This window comes from Mustela lutreola, chromosome X (assembly GCF_030435805.1).
Source record: "Mustela lutreola isolate mMusLut2 chromosome X, mMusLut2.pri, whole genome shotgun sequence".
NCBI classification, from domain to species: Eukaryota; Metazoa; Chordata; class Mammalia; order Carnivora; family Mustelidae; genus Mustela; species Mustela lutreola.
Window position 1 is genome coordinate 20,169,503 of NC_081308.1, and position 25,148 is coordinate 20,194,650.

General features: G+C 39.3%; 1 protein-coding gene across 2 annotated transcripts in view; it reads left to right on the forward strand.

Moving 5' to 3' along the window:
* Positions 1-25,148, forward strand: part of POLA1 (DNA polymerase alpha 1, catalytic subunit) — a 305,904-nt gene that overhangs the window by 4,014 nt on the left and 276,742 nt on the right. For both annotated transcript variants that reach the window (XM_059157006.1, XM_059157005.1), the window contains exons 2-15: positions 851-975; positions 3,615-3,711; positions 4,612-4,692; positions 11,759-11,874; positions 12,340-12,402; positions 13,507-13,599; positions 14,029-14,116; positions 14,405-14,606; positions 14,695-14,873; positions 20,520-20,632; positions 21,386-21,502; positions 22,717-22,791; positions 23,684-23,822; positions 24,766-24,920. In XM_059157006.1, the coding sequence (XP_059012989.1) occupies positions 851-975; positions 3,615-3,711; positions 4,612-4,692; positions 11,759-11,874; positions 12,340-12,402; positions 13,507-13,599; positions 14,029-14,116; positions 14,405-14,606; positions 14,695-14,873; positions 20,520-20,632; positions 21,386-21,502; positions 22,717-22,791; positions 23,684-23,822; positions 24,766-24,920 (1,643 nt within the window). The remainder of the gene's footprint in view (positions 1-850; positions 976-3,614; positions 3,712-4,611; positions 4,693-11,758; positions 11,875-12,339; positions 12,403-13,506; positions 13,600-14,028; positions 14,117-14,404; positions 14,607-14,694; positions 14,874-20,519; positions 20,633-21,385; positions 21,503-22,716; positions 22,792-23,683; positions 23,823-24,765; positions 24,921-25,148) is intronic.

Here is a 25,148-nt window from a genome sequence, read left to right on the forward strand (position 1 = left end):
TTTTGTGGATGAACACTTCAGTGGTCAGTTGTAATGAGTAATTCAAAAGTTGAATAAGTGAACACTGAGCATGAGTAATTGAAATGTTGAATAAATGAACACTGAGGGCTTATGGGATTCCAGTAATTTTTGACAAAATACATTTTAATCTTTGTAATTTTATACTACTATCCTGTTTCCTAACCAAGTGAATGAGTCCTGGAAATCAGTGAAGGAATCAAGAATCTCTTCAGAGCCATCTTTTTAAATTCTCCCAACCCCCCACTTTATCCCTGCTTTGAAATTTCAAATACTTTATTTGAACCTCTGTCAGGGCATGTATTCTAAAGACTGTTTTTGAGTTAGTTGCTACTTATCTCCCTTTTTAGATAATAAGTTCTGTGAGTACAGAAACCGTGTCTTGCTTATCTTTTTGTCTTTTAGAGTGCCTAGTACTTTGCAAAGAGCAGATGCTCCTTTAAAGCCTTTCAAATTTTGATTAATAGAATACAAAATGAATTGACCTTCTTTTATAACTCTACTTATGGCCTGTCATTTCTAATGGAAAGGTTATGGACCAATGGCTGATCTCCTTTCTCTACTGTCTCCATAAGATATCAGTTGAATTTGGAATTTTCCTCTTTTTGGAGGGAAAAAAATAACAGTTGCTTCATTTGTTTTAACTGGGTCCTAGAGAAAATTTCTGGAGTCACAGGAGCTGTATGAACATGACCTTCAGGAACCATCTACAGTATGAAAAATATCAATTTCTATATTAAAATTGTGTTACTGTTGACTGGAAATATTCTTGCTACTGAGGGAAGATGGCTGAAATTTTGTAACATCTCATGTAAACTTGGCTTTTTTTCAGCTGTGTCAGATTCAGGGAGTTTTGTAGCTTCTCGATCCAGGCGAGAAAAGAAATCAAAGAGGGGGCAGCAGGAAGCTCTAGAAAGACTGAAAAGGGCTAAAGCTGGTGAGAAGTATAAATATGAAGTAAGTAACGATTTTATTTGTTTTGTTTTTTCCTTCTGTGCTTCATCTAATTTTTAGCCTGTAGGTATTTTATGTCCCCTTTGTCAGGAAATATGCATATATTTTGTGCTTGTTAGAGTAATTTCTTACTATTAAACAAGCATGGGCATGAAGTAGATTTATACGTTGTTTCAACTACTTGGCTCTTTAAGTTCTTGTAAGATGCTTTACAGATGCTGTTAAATTCAGAAATGAAAGTAGCTGTACATTTTTTTCCTTATTAAGCCCAATGCATGGGGCCCCTGGGTAACTCAGTGGGTTAAGCGCCTGCCTTTGGCTCAGGTCACGATCCTGGGGTCCTGGGATCGAGTACTGCATTGGTCTCCCTGCTCAAAAGGGTGTCTGCCTCTTCTTCCTCCCTCTGCTTCTTCCCCTACACATGCATGTGTGTGCTCGCTCTCTCCCTCTCTCTCTCTCAGATAAACTCTTTAAAAAAAAAATACCACACTGCAGCTTTGGTAAGTTTCATAGCTTTGGTGGGGGAACTTAGAAATGCTTTTACTTTACTCTTAAGGTGTTGAGCAGTCTAGCTAAGTACTACTTCTCCTTGGAGAAAATTGTTCCTAATTTTGTCTGCATTGGGTGAGGACTTGGGGCTTCTGTGTGTAAGATTGAATGTGATGCTTTTTTCGCTGTTTTCCTCTAACCACTGTTGATGGCCTGCAGGTAAAAAGCAAAAACAAACAAAAAACCCAGAGTGGTTACCATCTAACACAGCATTGTCTGGCTTCACCTTCAGTGCTCCCTGATTATCTCAGCTGCCTCCGGGCTTGAAAATGATTAATTAATACGAGCAAAAAAATGATAATAGCAACTGCTACTGTACTTTTTTAGCGAACACTGTTCTAAGTGCAGATGTGTTCATTTAATTTTTCCAATAATCATGAAAAGTTAGGTACTGTGATTAATAGCATTTCATAGGTGAGAATCCTAAGGTCACAGGGGCAGAGCTCTGATTTGAGCACAGGCAGTCTGGTTTCAGGATATGCATAGTTAACCACAGCCTGTACCGTGTTGTGCAATTAAGAAAGTGGAAGAGGATTTTTGTCATTTGGCATCATTCATTTAAGTGAGTCAACCAGATCACAAAGGGTTGCCAAAAGGATTACAGTAAAGCAGGAGTAAAGCATTTTTAATGTAGGTACTTCTATAAAGGAGTTGTGTGGGGGCATTTCAGATGTTGACACAATGTGACTGATTTCCCTCTAATCACTCATGTTAATTGCATGGCTCTAAGAGTTCATGCCGAGCAGTAGCACGGGTGTTTTGACATAGAAGCAAAATGACTTTACTCAAAATATTTTTCTAAGGTAGTTTTCTGATATCTTTTTGATAGTATAGAAGTGAGTTGCTTAAATAAGTCACAAAGTATGCCTAATGGACTTCAACCAACACAAATAATCCTGCTAGTTCCCTTCCCCTGCCAAAAGAAAATTGGTCAGTATAGTAATAGAATCCGACTAGTTTGTGTTTGTGTTGTCAGTAGCTTAATTTGGTAGGGCAGGTAGTTTCTATTATCAGATGGTAAAAGGCCAAATCGACATTTGCCAGTGATCCCTATAGAACAGATTAAACAGCAGGTGAAAACTAAGCCTGATCCTGTAATTGTTACAAGTCTCAGAGCTGTGGCAGAAATCCAGTCGGCTCTGCCCATTGGGCTCTCAAAGCTCCATGGTCAGCAACTTTTCTTGGAGACTTAGCTCTCCAGCAGGAGTTAGTCGTTTCCTGCACTCCCAGCCACTTGAAGAGAACTCTGAAGAGAAGGGGGCAATTTTTAATTGCTTTCTATGAATTCTTTTAAGTAGCCCACCAAATTTTCATCTGGGCAAGTCGATGGCAGCTGAGATGGTGTGCCTCTGTTCTGCTTGTTGCTTAAACTGTGCTTAAGTGAGCTGCTCTGTTTGTGCCAGGAGGTACTGGCCTTCTGGCCCTCTGGCAGTTGGGCAGCTCATGTTAGTGGAGAACTTGCCCTTCACACAGGACAGCATTTCAATATCTCCAGTCTCAAGATCTGAGAATGGTAGGGGATCAGTGGTAATGCAAATAGGAATCACTTAAAAATTATTTCTAGTGTACCTGTAGAATAGAGACTAGGCTTGTTTTGCTGATTTGAGGAGGAGGCTAGGTGGGGGAAGGTTAGCTTTTGAACTACCTTTGGTTGGTTGAATAGTTACTAAAATTGTTAGTTTGCAGGGCAACGTCAGCTAGGCAGGAGGGAGTTGGCATGCCTTACAGGTTTGCTAAGTACAGGAGAAACCACTCTAGAAGTTACAAGTGAATAATCCTGAAAGCTGCTAACAAAGAATTGGCTATAATTCAGTTTGTTTTTTATGAAATAGATGAGTAATTGATGGTGTGACAAGTGTATTATGCTAATGGAATCATTTAATATCTTGTGTTAACACCCACCTAAAAGGAATACTAAGTTAATTGATGTCTATTTAAGGAAAACCTGGTAGTGGTGTTGAATGTCAGAACTCATGATTTGGTTGCAGCTACTCCTTCAGGCTGCCATTCCAGTTTCAATTTGACAATTTTTCATCACAATTGTTTAACACTTTCACTCCATTTGAAGCTTTCTCAAACTTGTATGATGGCAGGTTGAGGACTTCACAAGTGTTTATGAAGAAGTTGATGAAGAACAGTATTCGAAGCTGGTTCAGGCCCGCCAGGATGATGACTGGATCGTGGATGATGGTATGTGGGAAGAAATTGCCTCCTAGGCATTGTTTTAGTTGCTTTTCATCGAGTCTTATGTGAGAGTTGCTGCTTTGCATTAGCAGATGTAAGACACCGTTAAGATGTTATTGTTGGTTCAGATTTTTCTCAAATAAATTATTTGAGAGTGTGGAGGGAGTACAATAGAGAGTTTATTTAGGGGTATTTTGGAGAATCCAGGCACATACCTCAGGTCAATCCTCCAGGATATGACTCTGTAGGAAATGGGCGGAACCGTGTGCCCATGGTGTATCCTCAGGTGATGTGGGGATAAGAAAACTGTCTATTGCACAGAATGGCTGTGAGGATTATACGAAGCTATATGTGTGAAGAGTAACTTGGACAGTCGAAAGCACCAGATAGAGGCTGGTCCTGATATTCTTAGAACCCATGTCGAAAGTTCACTGGTTCTCGCTTGTTGGGTGTGACTTGTTGGGCATGTGCCTGGTGACCACCTGACCACAGGGAGTGGTGTGGACTGCACCTGTGACCATATTTATGTTTCTGTCGTTGGTCTTAACCATATTGCCACTTTTGCCTCATAGACTGAGGTGATTTTCTGGGCCTCTGTGATCTTGATTCTTTTGCTTTTTATTCTTTTGGTCGAGTAAAACTACTGTTAAGCATCCTGTTGTGCTAAATCATTTTCCTAGCTCACCTAGATGGGCATAGCATATATCCTTTGGTTTTGACACAATAAACCTGCTCTGTAGATAATATGTTTCATCTGACACCTGTCAGGATTCTGCTACATTTAAAAATAGCACAGAACATCTGAGAAGGTATAAAAGGTGTTTTTGTTGGTTTGTTTTTTTGTGGCTAAAATACTACTGGCCACTATTAGAAACTTGATCTCAATTTCAAATTTTGTTCCTGCAGATGGTATCGGCTATGTGGAAGATGGCCGAGAGATTTTTGATGATGACCTTGAAGACGATGCCCTTGATTTTCATGAGAAAGGTACCTATATTTTGTTTTCAAGAGAGTGCCATTTTGAGATTACAAGAAGCAAAATTTGAGATGACTTGGTCCTTTGACACAAGTTTCCTTTAAAGGAAAAGAACCTACCACAATTGTTTTTAGGTGTAGAATATGTTGTAATATTGAGAGAAGCATAGTTATATCCAAAATTAGATGTAAAAAGCAAAAACACCACCACAAAATGAAGTTTCATGTCTCAGTCATCCAAAGAGTTTGCTCTTTTACTTATATTCGAATTTCAGTTCTGTGGTCATTTTAGACTTGCTGATTTTGAGAGCTGCAGCAATAAGTGATGTCTTTTAATTCCTACTGAATTGAGGTACTTCAAATTTTAGCTCTTTGATAGAAGTACAGTACAATAATAAGGTTTAGTAATCAACTGGCTTTGTCTAATCAAAATTTAAAATGATATAAATGAATGCGTCAGATTTTCTTAGCTACATAATCATTGGCAAAACATTTTTTTGAGTAAACAAGCCTGATTTAGTTTCTGTAAAATGTGAAGGGGAAATTATCTTCAGTATTTGTTGTTTTGATTTGCTTCTTTATTATCACCAAGTGTAGATTGTGGGTCAGCAAACTAAGGCCCTCACAGCCAGTTTTTTTTAAACAGCTTTATTGAGCTGTAATTCACATCCCATATAATGCACCTATTTAAAGTGTACATTTCAATGGTGTTTACTGTAGTCCCAGAGTTGGGCGGCCATCACCACAATCATCTCACATTTTCATTACCCCAGAAGGAAATCATGCCTGTTACTGTGTAGCTCTCCAGTTCAGAATGTTTTTTTCATTTTAAGAAAAGAGAGAGGTGCAAAGAAGAACACGCCATAGCACCAGACAGGTGTGTGTGGCCACAGAAACCTAAAATCCGTGTTATCTTACCCTTTTCAGAAAGTTTGGGCCCCGAATTGTGGATTTCTAACATTTTCTATGTTTGTTTACTTCCTTCCTCTTCCCCCTTCCCAACTGTGTACAGACAGACTTTATTTTGGTCAACTTTCTGAAAGTAAGTTGTAAACACCATGACGCTTAATGTCTACATGCTTCATCAGTGACCTCCTAAGAATGGGGACGCTTGTCTACTTAGCCACAGTACCCTTCTCATAGTATCATCTAATATGTTGGATCATAATAAGATTTCCCCAGTTAGCCCGAAATGATCTGTTTTTTTCAGAGTCCACTTTAGTTTTTATGTTTATGTTTCTCAGTGCAGAGCAGTGCCATCCCTCTCCTCCTCCCCCTCTGGTTTCTTTCTTTTCTTTTCTTTTCTTTTCTTTTCTTTTCTTTTGTCTTTCATGACCTTGACCTCTTTGAAGGGACTAGGCTGGTTTTGTTGAATGTCCCGTGGTCTGGGATTTGCCTGATTGCTTCTTGGTGCATAGAGTCAAAAATAAAATGTAGATGAAGGTTGTGTCTTTCCTTCCCACTGATCATATCAGGGGTACATAAGATCACTTTGTCCCATTCTTGGCGATACTAGGTTTGATCTCTTGATTAAAATGATGTTTGTGAGGTCTTTTCCTTATAAAGCTACCTTTCCACCTTTGTATTAATGTAAATATGGGGTGATAACTTGAGACCCTGTGTCTGTTTTCCCCATTAGCTCTCCCCCAGTGCTTTCAGCAACTGTTGATGATTTGTTTCTGTCCTTTTTAAAACAATCACTTCAAACTCATGGACTGAAAATTGCTGTTACAGTTCAGTATCTGTTATCATTATTTTTTTCGTGATGTTCATATTATCCCACATTTGGCACTGGGAGCCTCCTTGAGCTGCCTCCTGTGTCCTTTTAACATGAACCCATCAGTCTTTGAGCATTTTCTTGCTTCCTCAGCCAACAAGATGTTCCAGGTTCTCCTTGTATTTGTCTTGTCCCAGACCTGGAATCTAACCATTTCTCCCGAGAGTCATGGCTTCTTTAGTGGAGAATGGTATTCAGATCTAGGGAATGGATGGTACTCCTTGCTACTAAGGTCTAATGGTTTCTAGGCCCTTTTGGTGAACAGAATTCAGAGATTTTATATATATGTTATGTTTTCATGCTGATAGATTCAATTCAAATACAACACTACAGGGCTCTTCTTCACCTTCACCAGTTCTATATTTGTATCTGCCTTCAACCCCAGTGAAAACCCTTGTGCTCTAAAATAGACACAAAATAATTTTAGAAATTTTAGAGCTATTAAATCAGCATGTCTACTGACAACCTTTCTAAATGAAGTTTATAATTTCTTTATGGTTTTATTTGGTTTATATCTTGGTAAAGGTGTATAGTTAGAGAATTGTGTTTGGAAGGTGTTATGAAGTCATTTTTTTCTGTATGCTATTTTCTCAGTTTACTCTAGATTCATTTGTGTTTGTATTCCTATTAAGGTTTTAAAAAATCTTTCCATTTTAATTTTATTTTTTGAATATTGTAAGACATTTGTACGATTTCAAATTCATAACGATATTAAGATAGACTCAGGTAGATCTTACTCTCACCCCTGTGCTTTCTACTTCTTCATTTCTACACATTTCCATAGGTAACCATTTTTAATAGTTTCTGATTATCCTTCATGTTTTTCCTTTTCCAAAAAAGTAAGGATGTGTATATTTTTAAAATGTGGGATGTTATTTATTCATTCATTAGTTAAGTTAGAATATGTGGACTTTCTTGTTTCTGCCAACATTTGTAATGTAGGAACTCTACACAGTGGTACTGTTTGATCGCAGTGCGGTTAATTGTGTGTTCCTAGTTTTTGTATGTCCATGAAGAAGAGAACGAAAGGAGCCTGTGTGCTTTTTTATCTCCCTGAACTGAGGAGGCCTTTGTTCAAGTTCTGGTTATGTTGTTCATTGCCTGTATCATTTTGAGTGAGTCCAGTCACTTACCTGGACATGGCTGTAAATTAGGTTGCACTGGACAGGGAAGTTCTTGAGAAAAGGACCCGTGTCCTAGTCATCTCTCTGCCAATCACAGTAGCAAGTGCAGAGAAAGTATGCAGCATTTGTTGAGTAAATGAACCATCTTTTTGTTTCTGTTGTCATCTTGTTATTTCTTCACAGTAATACATCAGTGAAGAGAATGACTTTGCATTCTGGAGGAGAGCTAGTCTCGGAAGTCTTTATTCCATGCTTTGCCACCATTCATCCACAAGTCCCCACTGTTTCAGTGTCCCTTAGGAGAGTCCAATAAGGTCTCAAGATCTTAGGAAGGGAAGTGGAATTTTGCAGTCCACTTTAAGGACTTCGAAGAAATTGTTAACGTTTTGCACAGATGTATGAAAGGGTAACTGTGGTGTGGATCCGATCCCTGACATGCTTCAAATAGAGACAGAAAATATTAACTAAGTCCTAATGAAAAAAATTAGTAGAAAAATGAATAAAGCAAATAAACAGAAGCACTAAAATTGTGGAAGATTCTACATCAAATGTTGACTCCTATTTTTTATGTTTCTTTTTGTCCTTCTCTCTAGATACTACTAACCTACAGTGGTGAAATTAAAGCCTGCTTATGAAACCTTCCTTGTTATTCAAACCTCTATTGACCTTCTCTCTTGATACCCTGTATTAGGACCTGTATTTTGTATTCTGAACATTTTGGCCATTAATTATATTCTGTTTCCAAACTGCCAAATGATCGCAATAAAAAATTATTTTTCTTGTCTTATATTTCTCAGAAATGTCCTATAGACTTTTGTATTTTTGGACACATGAAAAAATGCCCTTTTTATTGTGGTTAAATATACATATAATTTCTCATAAGTGATGTTTAATACATTAACAGTGCTTGTAGCCATGACCATTATCTAGTACCAGAACGTTTTTATCCCTCTGAGTGGAAACCCATATCCATTTAACAGTCACTCCCCAGTCTTCCTTTCCAGATCCCCTGACAGCTACTAGTCTTTCCATCTCTATGGATTTGCCTATTTTGAATGTTTCAGGTAAATGGAATGATAAACTGTGTGACCATTTGTGTGTGGCTCCTTTAGTTTAGTGTGATGTTTTCAAGTTTCCCTTATGTTGTAGGATGTATTAGTACTTCATTCTTTCTTATGACTGAATAATATTCCATTGCATGTGGAATTTAGGATGTTTCTACTTTTTGGTTATTGCGAATAGTGCTGCTATAAACATTTGTGTGCAAGTTTTTGTTTGAACACCTGTTTTCAGTTCTTGGGAGTATCTACCCAGGAATGGAATTATGTGTATATATTTTTATTTACTTTTTTTTCCTTACATGAAAGATAATTTCCTATAGATGCTTTTGTACTTTTGTGTTTTTTTCACTTAACATGCTATTGTGAAAATCATCCTATATTAGCACATAGAGATCTTTTTTCTTTTTTACTTGTTTCTATATTGTTGCATAGTATTTTACTGTATAAATGTATGATGATGGTGTATTCAAATGGCTTCACTGAATTGTCAATTGGATTTTCAGTAATTTGCTTTTATTTTTATTTTTACATTTTAAAAATTTATTTATTCATGAGATAGGGGGGCAGGCCCCCCCACGGAGCAGGGAACCCGATGCGGGACTCAATCCCAGGACTCTGAGATCATGACCAGAGCTGAAGGCAGATGCTTAACCGACTGAGCCACCCAGGAACCCTCAGTAATTTGCCTTCACAAATAATTCTGCATTGAATAACTTGGTGCATATGGTGCTTTCCTCAGAAAATTCCGAGAAGAATTGCTGGCTCAGAGAGGAAAATGCACATGAAGTTTTATGAACTATTGTTCTAGCAGTTGTCCCATTTTACACTCCCCTTAACAATTTGAATTCCCATCTTCCAACAATTTATACTCCTGTGGCCTCACCAAGAGACTGCATTATGAAGCTTTTGGAGTTTTGCCACTCTGATACACGAGAAATAACATCTCGGTGTGGTTTTCATTTGTGTTTCTTTTACACATTAAGTTGAGCATCTTTTCATAAAATGTAATAGCTGTTTATATATTTTTTATGTGAACTGTTTGTGCGTGTTTATTGTGCACATTCCTTTTGGGTTTGGGGCTTTTTAAATCCAGGGCACTATTTTTTTTTTAATCAGAGAAATTGGTCCTTTATCTATAAAATGTTATAATTTTTTTTCATGTTTTGTCTTTAAATTTATTTCTGTTGTAATTGAATTTATCAGTTTTTTTTCCCTTACAGATGGATTTTGAATCAGAAAGACTTTCCCAAAACCCAGGTTACAAAGGAACTTGCCTTTTTTTTTTTTTTAAAGATTTTACTTATTTATTTGACAGACAGAGATCACAAGTAGGCAGAGAGGCAGGCAGAGGGAGGGGAGGAAGCAGGCTCTCCACTGAGCAGAGAGCCCAATGTGGGACTCGATCCCAGGACCCCGGGATCATGACCTGAGTCGAAGGCAGAGGCTTAACCCACTGAGCCACCCAGGCGCCCCTTGCCTTTTTTATTTTTTTTTTTAAGATTTTATTTATTTATTTGACAGGGAGAGATCACAAGTAGGCAGAGAAGCAGGCAGGGGGCGGGGAAGCAGGCTCCCCACTGAGCAGAGAGCCCAGTGTGGGACTTGATCCCAGGACCCTGAGATCATGACCTGGGCTTAACCCACTGAGCCACCCAGGCACCCTGCCTTTTTTTTTCTTTAAGAGATGGGGGGTAGAGAGAGAGAGAATCTTAAGCAGGGTCCATGCCCAGCTCAGGTTGATCTTACAACTCTGAGATCATGACCTGAGCTGAAAGCAAGAGTCAGAGGCTTCACTGACTGAGCCACCCAGGTACCCCGGAACTTGCCTTTTTATTAAAGTCTAGGATATTCTCATGTTGAAAATTTTGATTTTTGATTTATTCGGTGTTTATACTGACTTCTTTACATATGGGTAGCCAACACTACTTATTAAAAAGTCCATCTTCTCCCCAGTGATATGAGATGCCACTTTTATATGTGCTAAATTCCATAAGTAATTTAGTTTTTTCTGGATTTGATTTTCTATTTCATCTGGTGTGAGTATTCTTATGCTGCTACCACACTATATAACCTATTCATTCTAGGTCTTTTTGAGGTAGAGACTTCTCTGGAATGAATCTGAAAGAGAGAGTAAAACTGACAGTATTAGAAGAGTTTGTAGGTGATTTACACATGGCCATAAGAGAAAACATGTGGCACAAGTTGTTCTTTACTGAGTGGATGTCTCTGTGCCATTTAGTGTTGTGACAACATATTGTGTGTGTGTAGTTGCTGTTCCTCATAAGATGGAAATTAGGATGCTATACTATCATGACTGGTAATCCTATTTCTTCACAGTTAGTTTTCCTGTCAGATTCAGGACAGCACTAAAAAGATGATCTCATGAAGGCTGCTATACTAATTCCTTGGTTCCAGATGAGCTTGAGCATTTTATTTCTCTTGGGAAAAAAAAAAACAACCCCCTCCCGACCTTTTAACAGGATTTTTATTCACACTAATGATAGCCATTAAATAATCCCACTTAATAACTTATTTCTGGTATTTAACTAGTATTTCATCAGTTTTTTTTCTGCTAAATGTACAAATATTTATTGTCAAGCCATTGCAAAAATGTCATACAGTCCCTTCTCATAGCTCAGGAGTAGCTGCGTTCTACCTGAGGCATCTGGTGAGCCTGTACAGGGAAGGTCTTCTCTGGAGCAGCTGCCATGGTATCTCCCAGCCTGGGTTCACCAGCCTTCTACTTGTGTGTTGTCTGCCTGTCTGTCCACTGAAATAGCCAGTGCTATTTCATCAGTTTTTAAAAGATTTTTTAACATCTTTACACCCAACGTGGGCCTCAAACTTACAACCCCAAGATTGAGAGTTGCACTCTCCACTGGGCCAGCCAGGAGCCCTGTCACCAGTTTTTATAATAACATTTAGCCTAAGTTTTCTGGAATTAAGTTGTTTTTAACAATTCTTTCCTGTGTACCATATATAAAATCTCATTTTGTATTTTGAATTCTTTATGTTTTTCTTCTCATTATCCTGTACAGAGGGCAGGTGACTTGGCTTTTAGTTTCCCATATTGATTTTTCCTGGTGCATGTTTATAAATCAGTTATATTCCAACAGGAAAAGATGATAAAGCACGTACCAAAGACAGGAGGAATGTAAAGAAGGCAGTGGTGACAAAACCAAACAATATCAAGTCAATGTTCATTGCTAGTGCTGGGAAGAAGACTGCAGATGTGAGTTTTGTAATTTTCTGATATTTTGTCTTTTCTTTTGAGAAGTAAATTTAGTATTTGATTGTATAGACAATAGGTGCTCAATGGATTTGAGCTCAGCTATTTCAGTTGTATTTTCCTGATTTTAGTCACAAAAGTAGATGTAGATTTCCGGGTGAATTTAGGAACCTCATTGTTTGGAACTTGGAGATAGAAAAGTGAATGAAAAGCTGCACGGACAGTGTGTTTGTTTCATTGATTTGCTAGCAGGAGGATCATGAAATGAGGGTACAAACAGGAAGCAAGCTCTAGGTTTAGGCATTAAATGTACACAGGTGATTGTTAAGATCTGTGAACAGTAGATGAGCACTCAAGACTGAAGAGGCAAGGACTGACTGGTTTGGTTCTTCGTTTCACAGACACGTGGTCTGGGTGAAAACATGAAATGCAGGGCTTTCTCATTCTACCTCTCTTTATAATTTCCAGAAAGTGGTAGATTTGTCCAAGGATGATCTGCTAGGTGACATTCTACAAGATCTGAACACTGAGGTAAGTCATTCTCTGGGAGTTGTCAAATATGCAGGGGTCATAGGCTGAAGAAATAATTCAGTAATTTTATAGAACAGACTGTTGCTAGAATTAAAAACAAAAAAATTCAACGACAATACCACTGTATACACCCAAAATAAAACCCCACAAAGAAAAATAACCCTTTTCCAAAACAACTCTCCAAAATGGCTTTCTTACCATGTTAGGTGAGTAGTTTCCAGCTGTTACAAGTTCTGCAATTAGGTCGATGGGGCTACGTGGGGATGTGTTTGAAATAGTATGAATGCACACGCGAGTCAGTCTTGGGAATGCCCACTGCTTGTGTTCAGTTGCTGCAGTGTATGGTCCCGAAATAGACTGATACCTGTCAGTGTGCACATTCGGCTGGGAGATCCTCATCTTGAATTCAGAGAGGGAGTAAAGGGCAAGAGTCAGTGAGCTGTCCCCGAGACAACTCAGACAGGCTCAGCTGCTCTGCGAATTTGCATTTGGGCTATTTCACGAGGACTAAACAGATTAAGGGGGATGTTTCTTTCCAAGTCACCCTTGATTAAACCAACTAATACCAACGCGTGTGGCTCTAGCTTGGCAGTTTTTATTTTACTATTTATTTATTTATTTATTTATAAAAAGATTTTTATTTATTTATTTGACAGACAGAGATCACAAGTAGGCAGAGAGGCAGGCAGAGAGAGAGGAAGGGAAGCAGGCTCTCCACTGAGCAGAGAGCCTGATGCAGGCCTTGATCCCAGGACCCTGGGATCATGACCTGAGCTAAAGGCAGAGGCTTTAACCCACTGAGCCACCCAGGCGTCCCTCTAGCTTGACAGTTTTTAAATGCAATATCCTGGAAGGGTAGGGGAAAGTATGTTAAGTTGTAAAAAGAAAAAACTGGTGAGATGTGGACTTAATATCTATTCTGGTTTTCTCGTGAGTCTGTGATATTGTTGCTATAGTAACTACAGTACATGAACATAGATCTGCGGGGGGAGCAGGGAAGGAAAAAAAATGCTTTGCTTATTGGGCCTTAATGGGGGAAGAAATGTACTTTTTCTGTCTGTGGAAAGCCAAGCATGGCAGGGAATGTCTTATTCCTCCCTTTAGAAACCTCAGATAACTCCACCACCTGTAATGATACCAAAGAAAAAAAGATCCATTGGAGCTTCAATGAATCCTTTCTCTGTGCACACCCCCAAGGTAAAGTGTGTGGAAATGCCTTCAATCTTGATTTATATTATTGCTTAAAACTTAGTTAGTTGATTTTCTATATGAGGGAAAAGCTTTTGAATTTGTTCTTGATTTTTGTTTTAAATTAGGCCTCCTGTTTCATTATATAGTTTCATGTATTTCAAGAATAGCATGTGCCTGGTTTTTTCATAGTAAATTTTTAGTAACTAGTATGTTTATTATAGGTATTACAGCAGTGCTAAATGTAATAATTTTCTTCCTGGAAACAAGTATTTTTTTGTAAACGTAGGTAACAGTAAAATAATGGAAGCTGTTACGTTAATAATACATAAAATTGTTGTATAAGTGGGAACTGTCATTTTCTCTGGTCAGGGTAGGATGGTTGCATATTTTTTGGTATGCTGGTCTAACTGACTGAACATTTAAAAATATTTACAGGTAGTTCCTTCAGGAAAAACGGCTTCCCCTGTCTTAAGAAAGGAGCCTCCATTAACTTCAGTTCCCCTTAAATGTGCTGAATTTGCTGGTGAGTGAGTCTGATGTCACGCAGACCTACAAGGGTAGTTGCAAACTGCTGTCAGAAATGGAGGCACCATGAAAGACGAAGTGGAGATGATTTTGAAGCTATTATGATAGCAGGTTCAGTTGTGGCAGATTTGAATCCACAGCAGTAAAACTTAAACATCCAGTTTGGAGATGGAAGAGAAATGCAAATGCAGTGTGGGAGAAAGGGTAGGCTCCTATCGCCGTGCTGGGGAGGCCTTTGTGTTCCACGGCAGCAGTACATGATGGGAATGTGTGATGACGCCTACAGGAGAGCCAGTGCCAGCGTTGTGTGTAGATGACAAGGAGGACTCAGGAGCAATGGAGTTTGAAGACGGTGACTTTGACGAGCCCATGGAGGCTGAGGAAGTGGATGTGGAGCCTGTGGCTGTCAAGACTTGGCACCAAGAGAGTGAGCCAGCAGAGGGGGTGAAGCATGAGGCAGATCCTGGGAAAGGGACCACATCCTACTTGTAAGAGCATTTTATGACGTTTCTGGCAAGTAGCACTATAAATTATTCTGTTGGATTTTGAAAGGTTTTCAAAATGTAATTTCTGCAGGGGAAGTTTTCTCCCAGATGTTTCTTGTTGGGACATTGATCAGGAAGATGACAGCAGTTTCTCAGCCCAGGAAGTCCAAGTGGATGCCAGTCACCTCCCACTGGTAAAAGGAACAGATGAGGAGCAAGTGTTTCAGTTTTATTGGCTGGATGCTTATGAAGATCAGTACAATCAACCAGGTAATCATATGTACCTCTTTAATACAGAATAGTGCCTTTCCCTTAAGTGGTTTAGTTATTTATAGTTGACAAAGACTCTGTCCTCACGTACGTGTGTTGTAAGAAAGCACCACTCTTTCATCGTAAAGGATGCGAGCATCCCAGGTTGAGAGGAGTTGTGGTGTGAATAATCCTTAAACACTTTTTTTTCTGTAAACCAGTTATATGTGATTTTGGAATGTGTACTTGTAGTTAGCCTTTGATGTATCTAAAGTTGTAGTTACACATTTTATTTTAAATGGAATCAGTAATGTGTTTCTTTATTTGACACATTGGACACCTGTTGTGTGCCACGTACTGAGATGGCATGAACAAGCTGGACAAGTTCCCAGTCCTAATGGAGCTTATATTCTAGCGGGGTGGGAGCTGTGGGGGGAATGGGCAGTAATTAAGGTAAGTTGATAAATGGTGTGAAGGCATTTAGTCGGGGAATGGCTGAGGAAGGCCTCTCTGAGGAGAGCGCCATTGGGCTGAGATTGGAAGCCCATGCTGAGCTGAGGAAAGAGTGTATCAGCCTGAGGAAACAGTGAGCACAGAGGCCTGGAGAGAGAAAGGAGGCCTCTGTGGTTGTAGCACAGTCAATCAAGGGCCAAGATTGGTAGAAAATGAAGCAGGAGACAAAGGCAAAGGGCAGGTAATGAAGGACCTTGAAAGCCATAATGAGGAATTTAGATCTTACTATAGGAGCAGAGGGGGATTTTAAGTGCTGGTGGAGGGATTGGTGGTCATATGGTTGGGTTTACAGTTTAACAAGAGCCTTCCAGTTTGTGTGGAGAATGGTGTGTTTGGGGTTTGGTGGGGGTGGAGACTGGAACCGTGCTAGTGGGGGAAGCCCTGGAGATCAGTCAGTTCAGGGCAGGCATGCTAGTTACTTGGCCTAGTGGAGAAGGAGAGGAGTGAATGCATCTCACGTGGATTTTGATGTGAACCTGTTGATGGCTTGATGTGGGAGCTGACAGGAGGGAGGAATCACAGATGATTCCCAGATCCTCCTCCAAATGAACTGAAAATGTGAATTCTGACTCAAAGCCAGGAGGCACTCTAGTTTCTTTTTGTAGTCCTTGAGCCCTTCACCGCAGGGCTGGGCATGCCAAGGTATATTGGATTAATATACCATACATATCCTGAAATAGAGTTGCCTTTATTCAGATCCATGTCTGGGTATGAGGGTAGATGCAACTGTATTTTTCAAAGTGGTTTCCTCGAGGCTGCATCTGGTGAAAATAGAGTATCCGTATAGCAAGTGAATGAGTAAGAAGAGTTAAGTATTAACCATCAGACTTGAAGACCAGATTTACCTTAAAGATAATCAGGCATTGACTAACTGGAAAGTTGTTACTGTCTCTGTGAAGCGGGGGGGGCAGAAGCATTAATAGGCTTCAGCATATCAAATGCACAGGAACACGTACACAGCTATTTGAGTAGCACACTGCCACGTCTTAGTTTCACAGGTAAAGAATAAGCCATCTTAGACATGATATCTACTTTAGCTGTCACAAGATAATTTGGTTAGATCCTCTTACCTCCTTGCTTACCTCTTTTGCTAACTTACCAGTGGAAGGTAGACTGGTAAGTGGGATTGCATGAGGCTGAGCAATTATTTCTCATCAATTGCTGAAACCCTGGCCTGCCCTGTTGTATGGCTTCAAGGGGACACCATTTTCACATGCGTTTCATGTGTTTTAGGCTTCCTGGAGCACAATGACACTGTGGGGCTTGCTAGAGTTGTGTGATGTGGTGGGCCTGCCCTTCCCAATGCTAATCCCTTTGCTGGATTTGCGCCATGCTGGATTTGATTCCCTGTCCTGGCTAATAGTTCCCTCAAAACTGAAAATTGGGAGTAAGCCTTGACTGCCCCTTTCCTTCACTTTCCTCACCAAGTCTTGTTAGTCTTCCCCTCCGAAAGTAGACAAGCTGTCTTCTCTCTGTAGTTGCCTCTGATTCCTTCTTGCCTACTGAAACCATTGCACCAGCTTCCTAAGCTTCCTAAAGGATCTTTTAGCTGTCATCCCCTCCATTGCAGCCAGAGGGATTGTCCAGATGGGTAGCACTGATCACATCATTTCCTTGTTTAAAAAAAAAAAAAAGAAAAAGAAAAAAAGAAAACTCCTGTGTGGAGTTTTACGGGTACAGTCCAAGTTCCTTAGCAAGGCTTCTGATACCTGCTGTGTATGACTTTTGTGTTCTAGAGATAGTTCCCTGTACCTGTTGTTTTTGATACTGTGTTCCTTTTCTCCTTGTGTTTGGCTCAGCCCAGGTGTGTCATGTCTGGGAAGTTTTCCTAATCCTCCAGACTGGCCTAAGGGCCCTTTCCCTGGTACCCCATCATACCCTTTCCCATCATAGTGTTTGTTACATTATTTTATAAAGATCTGATTCTGAATTTTTCTTATCCCAAACCCTTTTATTTAACTCCTGGATGGCTGGGACCTTTTTTTTTTTCAGCTTCTAGTACAGTGTCACGCACATAGTAGGGATTTAATAGATGTTCATTGAAATAAACTATACAGTGATTGACAGTCCTGTGCATGATGCACATGAAAGATGTCAGAGCACCAGACGTGCATTCACTGCTCTTGTTGAAATTACCTTACAGGGCTGTGGGGGAAGAATAGGTAACAGAGATGAATGTTGCACCCCCTCCACGTTAATCCATGTACAAAGCATCAGAATGCACAGTGTCAATTGCCAAGGATTAGAACCTTAAGAAACAACAGTCTTCTTTCTGTCCTGTGTAAAAATGAGTTTATTTTTTCTACCTTTTGTTTACTGGTTGATACTCTTACTTAAAAAAAAAACAAAAACATTGTTTTGCAGGACAGGGTCTAGTGCTGCACCATCCACTGTGGTACCATATATGTCTACATGTAGCTCTTTAAATTTAGATTTAAATTAAAATGAAATAAAATTTGGGGTGCCTGGGTGGCTCAGTGGGTTAAGCCTCTGCCTTCGGCTTAGATCATGATCTCAGGGTCCTGGGATGGAGCCCCGCATCGGGCTCTCCACTCAGCAGGGAGCCTGCTTCCTCCCACCCACCCCGCCTGCCTCTCTGCCTACTTGTGATCTCTGTCTGTCAAATAAGTAAATAAAATCTTTAAGAAAATAAAATGAAATAAAATTTCAAAATCAGTTTCTCAGCCAGTAGCCACATTCTGAATGCTTTAATAGCCACATGTGGCTAGTAGCTACCATATCTGTGGATGGCACAGATAACAGAACAATTCTGGCATCACAGAAATTTCTAAAGGCTAGTGCTTGGCTGTAGTAATTGGTGTTGGAGGTTAAGATTGAGGCATTGAAGCACAGCTGTATTAGGAAAGCAGCCAGTTTATGGTATGTGTCCTTACTGAATTCCTGTTACTACCAGAGTCGAGGATAGGCCTTTCCAACCACTATTGGGAAATATTTTGCATTTGAAAGAGGTAGTAGTCTGTTATTGGCCTGTCTTCCAAATGCAATGGTAAAAGGAAATTTCTAGTGCTGGAATAATCCTCAGACATTCTGGTCTAGTTGCAGAGGAGGAAGCTAAGGCTCCAAAAGATAAAGTGGGCAGCTGTTAGTGGCAGAGCTCTGGGCTTCTCACCCTCAGTCCACTGTGCCATTCTGCAGTGCTTCTTAAGCTGTGTCCTCTGTGATTGATGCCAACGGGTTAAAAAGGATGGCTTGTTAAAAAAAAAAAAAGTCCTTTAATCTTAGGGGGTTGAACAGTTTCATCATGATAGCAGGTAATGATCACTGAGCCTTGGTGAAATCAATGCTGCTAATAAAAACGAAGTACTCCCAAAGACCCTGTTATTGTGTCTCACTTTCTTACAGATTCTAAGTCAGTCAGTTGTTGCTGAATGCTCCATAATTATGAAAAGAATCTTACTCTTTGCATATGGGAAGATATCCTGTCTTCATTATGACTTTTTCAAGGTTGAATAATCCTGACTGCACCTGGTTTCAGCTAGTAACTTTGGGGGAAATGTAATCTTTGTTTACCATGATCTTTTTGTGGCAAATGAGGCATAAACAGTGTCAAATGTGTGCATGAAGTGTGATATTAGTTTGACTGTAAAATGAGCTATTTGAATCTGTGAATCCAATATTAGGGTCTTTATTTTTCTTTGCATGGAATTTTGTTTTTTCGTCTCTAACTGTTGTGAGGATGACTTTTAATTTTCTGAGCTCCTGTGATTTTTTTTTTCTTTTTTAATCGTTCCCCACAGTCCTCCCTTCCCTCTCCCCTTCTTTCCCCCACCCCAGCTGATAATCACACAACTCTTTTAAGAATTTTAATCATCTGCAGAAATGAAAATTTTTAGATGGTCTTATTTCTACTAGAACGAGTGACAAAAGGAAGCACTGATGAGCTATCTTGTGAAACTGGAGTAATTGGCCTTGTGAACAGTAGCCTTTGCATGTGCCAGAATTTTCTTAGTGTTTCAGACAAGTGGCTGTGTTGAGTGGCTATGTTGATTACTGCTGTCTAATTATGCTCAGAGCTCTGGATTTTGCACAGTGGCCATCTCTTAGGTTGACTATCAAATCTCTGGAGTCCTTTCTTGATGTCCAGTTATCAGGAACAGTGATTTGATATCTATCTAGAAAGGCTTGTTTTTACTTTGTGGTATATATTACATAAGAATCTCAAAAGGGACATATTGGGTCTTTACTGGTTTGGTTACTAGAACATTTGTTACACAGAAAGTGAAAAGCAAGGAACGAGACGAGCACTACCTATCCAGATTTTTTAGTTGTCTATGAGGTAGAAAGGGTAAAATAGGAGATAATAGTTGAACTGTATTATGAGGTATTTATCATTACGTGGAATAAGGTATATGAGATCTCTTATGTTTTTCCCCAAATGCAGTTATACATGTAGAAAAATATTGATGTACCATACAGAGTTACTGTTATACATGAATGTTAATTTTTATTGGGGAGTACAAGTGCTAAAAAGTGATTTAGTATTCTCACACTTTATAAGAGGTTTAAATAGGAGATTCGTTGGTGAATAGTTTGCTTTTTTTTTTTTGTTTCTCTTAATCTGGATAGTCCCAGTTCTGGGGAATTTTTTTCCCTATACTGACCTTGGGTAGCTCTGTAATTTCTGAGTTATGTTTACACTGACCTGGGGGATGTCTTTGCAATTCCCCCAGGGGTTTCTGCACTAACCTGGGGTGTCTTAGTAGTTCCCCAAGTATGTCTACTTGGACTTGGGATGTCTTCTTAGTAAGTGAGGTTAGTCTGCATTTACCTATGATGTCTCTAATTCTAGGGAAAATGTTCACACCAAGTTAGAGAATCATTCTATCCCCTGTATTCTCAGTGGTTAACAGGTTTTACTAGTGTGGTATTGTCACATGGCTTAAGTACTGAGTAAGTGAACTATGCTTGTGGAGTGGGGAGCAGATACAAATTTACTGTAAAAAAATGTGTCATAAAGGCAAGATACTAGATTCAGGGACATGTGCATGTAATGCTTGTCATTTTAATTTGCAAAAAGTTTTTGTTTTAATGATTTCTAAATGTGTGGACACATTCAGTGAGCCTTTATATTGCCCCTTTAATATGATATAATTGAAATGTTTCTTCTCTCATGGTTTTCCCTTACTCTTTTAGGTGTGGTTTTCCTGTTTGGCAAAGTTTGGATTGAATCCGCCAAAACCCATGTGAGCTGTTGTGTCATGGTGAAAAACATCGAGCGAACACTTTACTTCCTTCCCCGAGAAATGGTGATCATTAGTGATTAGCCTCTAATTCCCAGTACCTTGTATGTTCTGCCACCAGCCCTCTTCTTCAGTGGGGCTGTGACTTCTCCACAGCCTTGGTGCTGCTTTCTTGCTGGCTGTCTTGGAACCACTGGTTGTCAGCAGCTCCTTTAGAGGTTGGAAAAATAGAGAATGGAGTAAAGCCATGGGTTTTTTGACTCGTTAGAATGTCAAAGTGTGAGTTTTAGAATATAATAGTATCTTTTCCCCCACCCTTCATTTTCCTAGTAATCATGGTTGGGAGTGTATGGCTCAGAAACGTGACGGCATTTGGGTGCGTTGTCCTGCTTCTGCTCTGCAGGCAGCAGTACCAGTCCCTCCACGGCCATTGAACTGGCTCAGGCCCATTTGCTCCTCCTTTTTAAATTGGGGCTTCCCATCCACACTCCCCTCCCAAACCCAGCCTCTCCCCTGAGATCTCAGCTGAACTGTGAATATGAAGCTTCTTGGTCAGAATTTACAACTCTGCTGTCCCATTTTTTAGAGTCTGTCCTTCTCTGATGTGCTTTTATGATGACACTGGGAAGATTTGGGTACTGGTTTTAGTCCATTTTTGGGGTCTGCTGCTATCTTTGAACTCCTCTATCTAGAAGACTGTTCTTTTAAATGTTGTAATGGCTGAAGGTGAAAATTGAATTGGACTTGGGTTTCTTGTTGTTAAAAAGATCTCATGTACAGATACTTTTTCTCCCTCTCCTCTCCTCTCTGGGAGAGCAGAAAATTGATCGAAGTACAGGAAAAGAAACAGAAACTCCAGTCACAATGAAGGATGTTTATGATGAATTTGATGAGAAAATAGCAGCAAAATACAAAATCATGAAGTTCAAGTCCAAGGTTTGTATTTGGTGATAATTTTTTCCCACTGTTTATTAGTTGTTTGTTCATTTCCTGACTTATAAAATAGTTCTTGTATATCTTTGTGCAAAATGTCTTTTTTGTGACTATAATCCATTGGATGGAAATTTCATAGATAGCCATATAAAATTAGTATGTAAGATTTGTAAAAAATACTTTCTTTCTCTTTAAACTACTTAGACAGTAATTTTCTTGAGTTTGAATAGAAAGGTAACACATAGCAAAGTAATTGTTTCCAATCCTTGTAGCATATCTTGTGTTCTTTCTGAAATGGAGAAGAAACTCTTCTGATTTTGTTTTTATTAGTTATTGGCAGGTTGTTTTGGTCGGAGGGTTAAGGTTTTATATTTAAAAATTGGGGACTATGATGCTATTTCTGATAGGATAAAAATCTTTTATTTGTGTGTTACATATTGATCGGTCTTGATTTTAGTGTGATAAATGACACCTTTGGCCATCATCGTAGGGGCTTGTAACTCAGCATACTTTTAACAGTGATTGCAGCAAAGGGAGAATGGAGTTGCTGAAGATAAGGTTAATCATCTTAACTATTTGAGCTTTGAATTATGGCTGATGGATCAGTTCTGTCAAGTTCTAGAAGTAGTGTGGTATAACGGTGAAGAGCATAGGTGCTGAGACCACACTGCTTGTGCTTTAGCCATAAAGCTCTAGCCATATGACTTTGTAGTATGTGACTTTGGATAAGAGATGAGTGAGTTCTCTGGGCTTGTTTGTTCACTTAGAAATGGAACCCTATTTCAAGAGTTGTTGGAAGAGTAAGCCCCCAAATTCTTACTAGGTGATTAGAACAGTCCTTGGCATTTAGTAAGCACTCAGTAAATAGGAGCTATAATTTTAATGCTAATATTAATTCTTCTAGCAAGTTGGTGTTGGTTAATATCAAAGAGTAGCAAGTTATTGAATACATTAACATTATAAAAATCTTTAATCTTTTATTGCCCTGCTTGAATGCAAATATTCCTAAGTTCTGTAGTGTCCAGGAGAAGTCTTTTTAGCATCTTGTCATTGGGTGTTTTAGTCCCAGTGGAAAAGGGGAAAGAGTGCCCATTTGGCTTTCTTTACCTTTGTGTTCCATAAAGATACTAGATTCAAGGACATGTGCATGTAATGCTTGTCATTTTAATTTGCAAAAAGTTTTTGTCCTAATGATTTCTAAATATCTACTTACCCAGCCAGTGGAAAAGAACTATGCTTTTGAGATACCTGATGTTCCAGAAAAATCTGAGTACTTGGAAGTTAGATACTCGGTAAGTTAAAGAAAATTACTGGGTTTTGGTTGAGCATGACATTTCTCTATTTTTGAAATTTCAGCTGGCTTTCAATTAGGAGTATCAACAGGGATCCTCAAGCCCACGGTTCATTCAGGTGGACTTACAGTAATGAATAATTAAACTGGGTAAAATTAATTTGAATATATAGAATACTGGTTGTACTGCCTTTCTGGGCTTTCAAGTGTGCATCTTTAAATAAATAAGTTGAAACTGCACAACTGCTTGCTTGTCAAGTGGAATGAATGCCACATGATGGAGTTGAATATCATTAGTCTGTTGAAGGGTCCCTTCTGAGCAGCAGAAAGGTGAGAGAGGAACATCAGTAGCATCTCTGTAGTGCTGCTCTTGTTCCACTGATAGGCAGGGTCATTGCTGTGGGATGTTAATTAACTGGGCCTTAACCTCTTTTTACCTTTGTTATAGAGTTCTGATCTCACAGTGTTGGAAAAGGGAAACTTTTAAGAAATGTTTCTGACAGTGGTGATGAAAAGTACCATAGAAGCATTTTAAATGAGTTCCACTCTTGCTTTTATTCTTCTAATGGAGTGGTACTTATTTGGCTATTCTTTATCTGTAAGGCATGTACAGCTCTGGACAGAAATCTTCTTTTGGGGGAGCTTCTTGGCCTATTTTTCTTCTAATGGATGCCATCAAGATGCATTATTTTGTCATTGTGAATTGTTTTTGTGTCCTACTGTGAATTGTTTTGGATTTCATTTGTTGCAAATTACATTTCATATATATCAAAGGGGTTTCTTCTGGTGGTTCGTAAAGAGGCCTTTGTTTATTTCAAATATAGACTTTGGAAGATGTGAAGTAATAGTTTTAAACAAAAGGGCTTTTTTTTCTTCTTCTTTGCCTTTTTCAGGCTGAAATGCCACAGCTTCCTCAGGATTTGAAAGGAGAAACTTTTTCTCATGTATTTGGGACCAACACATCCAGCCTGGAATTGTTCTTGATGAACAGAAAGATCAGAGGACCTTGTTGGCTCGAAGTGAAAAATCCACGTAAGGGAATATTTACGTTCAGAAAGCCAGATTGCTGATAGAGGCAATTTTTAGTAGTGAAGGAATTGGTTTCTGTATTTCAGTGCATCTACTTCCTTTTTTATGTTGTTTTCCTCAAGGTATTCTTTGAGTGACTATAGGGAATATGTTTGGAGGCATTTGATCGCTGTGGTGCCTGGCATTTCAGTGGGAGGGAGGCCTTCGTGAGCCCAGGTGGTTGTTGGCATGCATCCTTCTTTGTGCTGCTGTTGGCCTGTACTTCTGGCTGGTGATGCCCACCTCCTGTATGTAGTGGACTGCTGGCCTCGGAAGGAGGGGAGGCATCACTGCTGGAGGCAGCTAGTGCTCTTTGGTTATTTACCTCCTGTTTTCTGTATTTACATCTGTGATATCCTGTTTTGGCTTCTTGAATCTTTTAAAAATGTTTTATGATTCCTCCAGGGTATTTTTGTTTTTTGAACCTATTTGGGGTCCTGGGTTCTTGAGAAAATCAGAGGAAAGCTGTGGACCTTTTTTCCCAGGAAGTTGAATATATGTGTATACATACATATGCATGCACACACACATGGTTTTGCATACAACCCAGTAACTGGGTTTATTTTTAGTTAGATGTTGTAATAAGACATTCATTTTGGGGCGCCTGGGTGGCTCAGTGGGTTAAAGCCTCTGCCTTCGGCTCAGGTCATGCCCAGGGTCCTGGGATCCAGCCCCACATCGGGCTCTCTGCTCTGCAGGGAGCCTGCTTCACCGCCCCCTCTCTGCCTGCCTCTCTACCTACTTGTGATCTCTGTCAAATAAATAAATAAAATCTTTAAAAAAAATAAGACATTCTTATTAGAATATGGGGTTCATGACTATCTCAGTTAATCACAGATGTCTTAATTATAGTAGTTGTTCTTTTTCAGCAAATGGCTATTGATCTGTTGTATCTATTCTCTCTCAGAGCTCTTGAATCAGCCAGTCAGTTGGTGTAAAGTTGAGGCAATGGCTCTGAAACCAGACCTGGTGAATGTGATTAAAGATGTTGGTCCTCCTCCACTCGTGGTCATGTCTTTCAGCATGAAGACGATGCAGAATGCAAAGACACATCAAAATGAGGTAAAAAAAATAGGGCAGATGTGTGTATCTGTGCTTTAGATTCGGTGCTAGCTTGGAGTTTGCAACTATTCTACAAGGGGTAATTGTTCTTTCTGGAGGAGAAAGAATACTAATGCACTACCAAACTCCATTATGGAGAATGAATTGAATTTGTTGGATGTTGTAGTTTTTCTTTAAAGATTTAAATTGCTGCACTTATTTTTATTTTTTGTTTTTTGAATTTTTTAT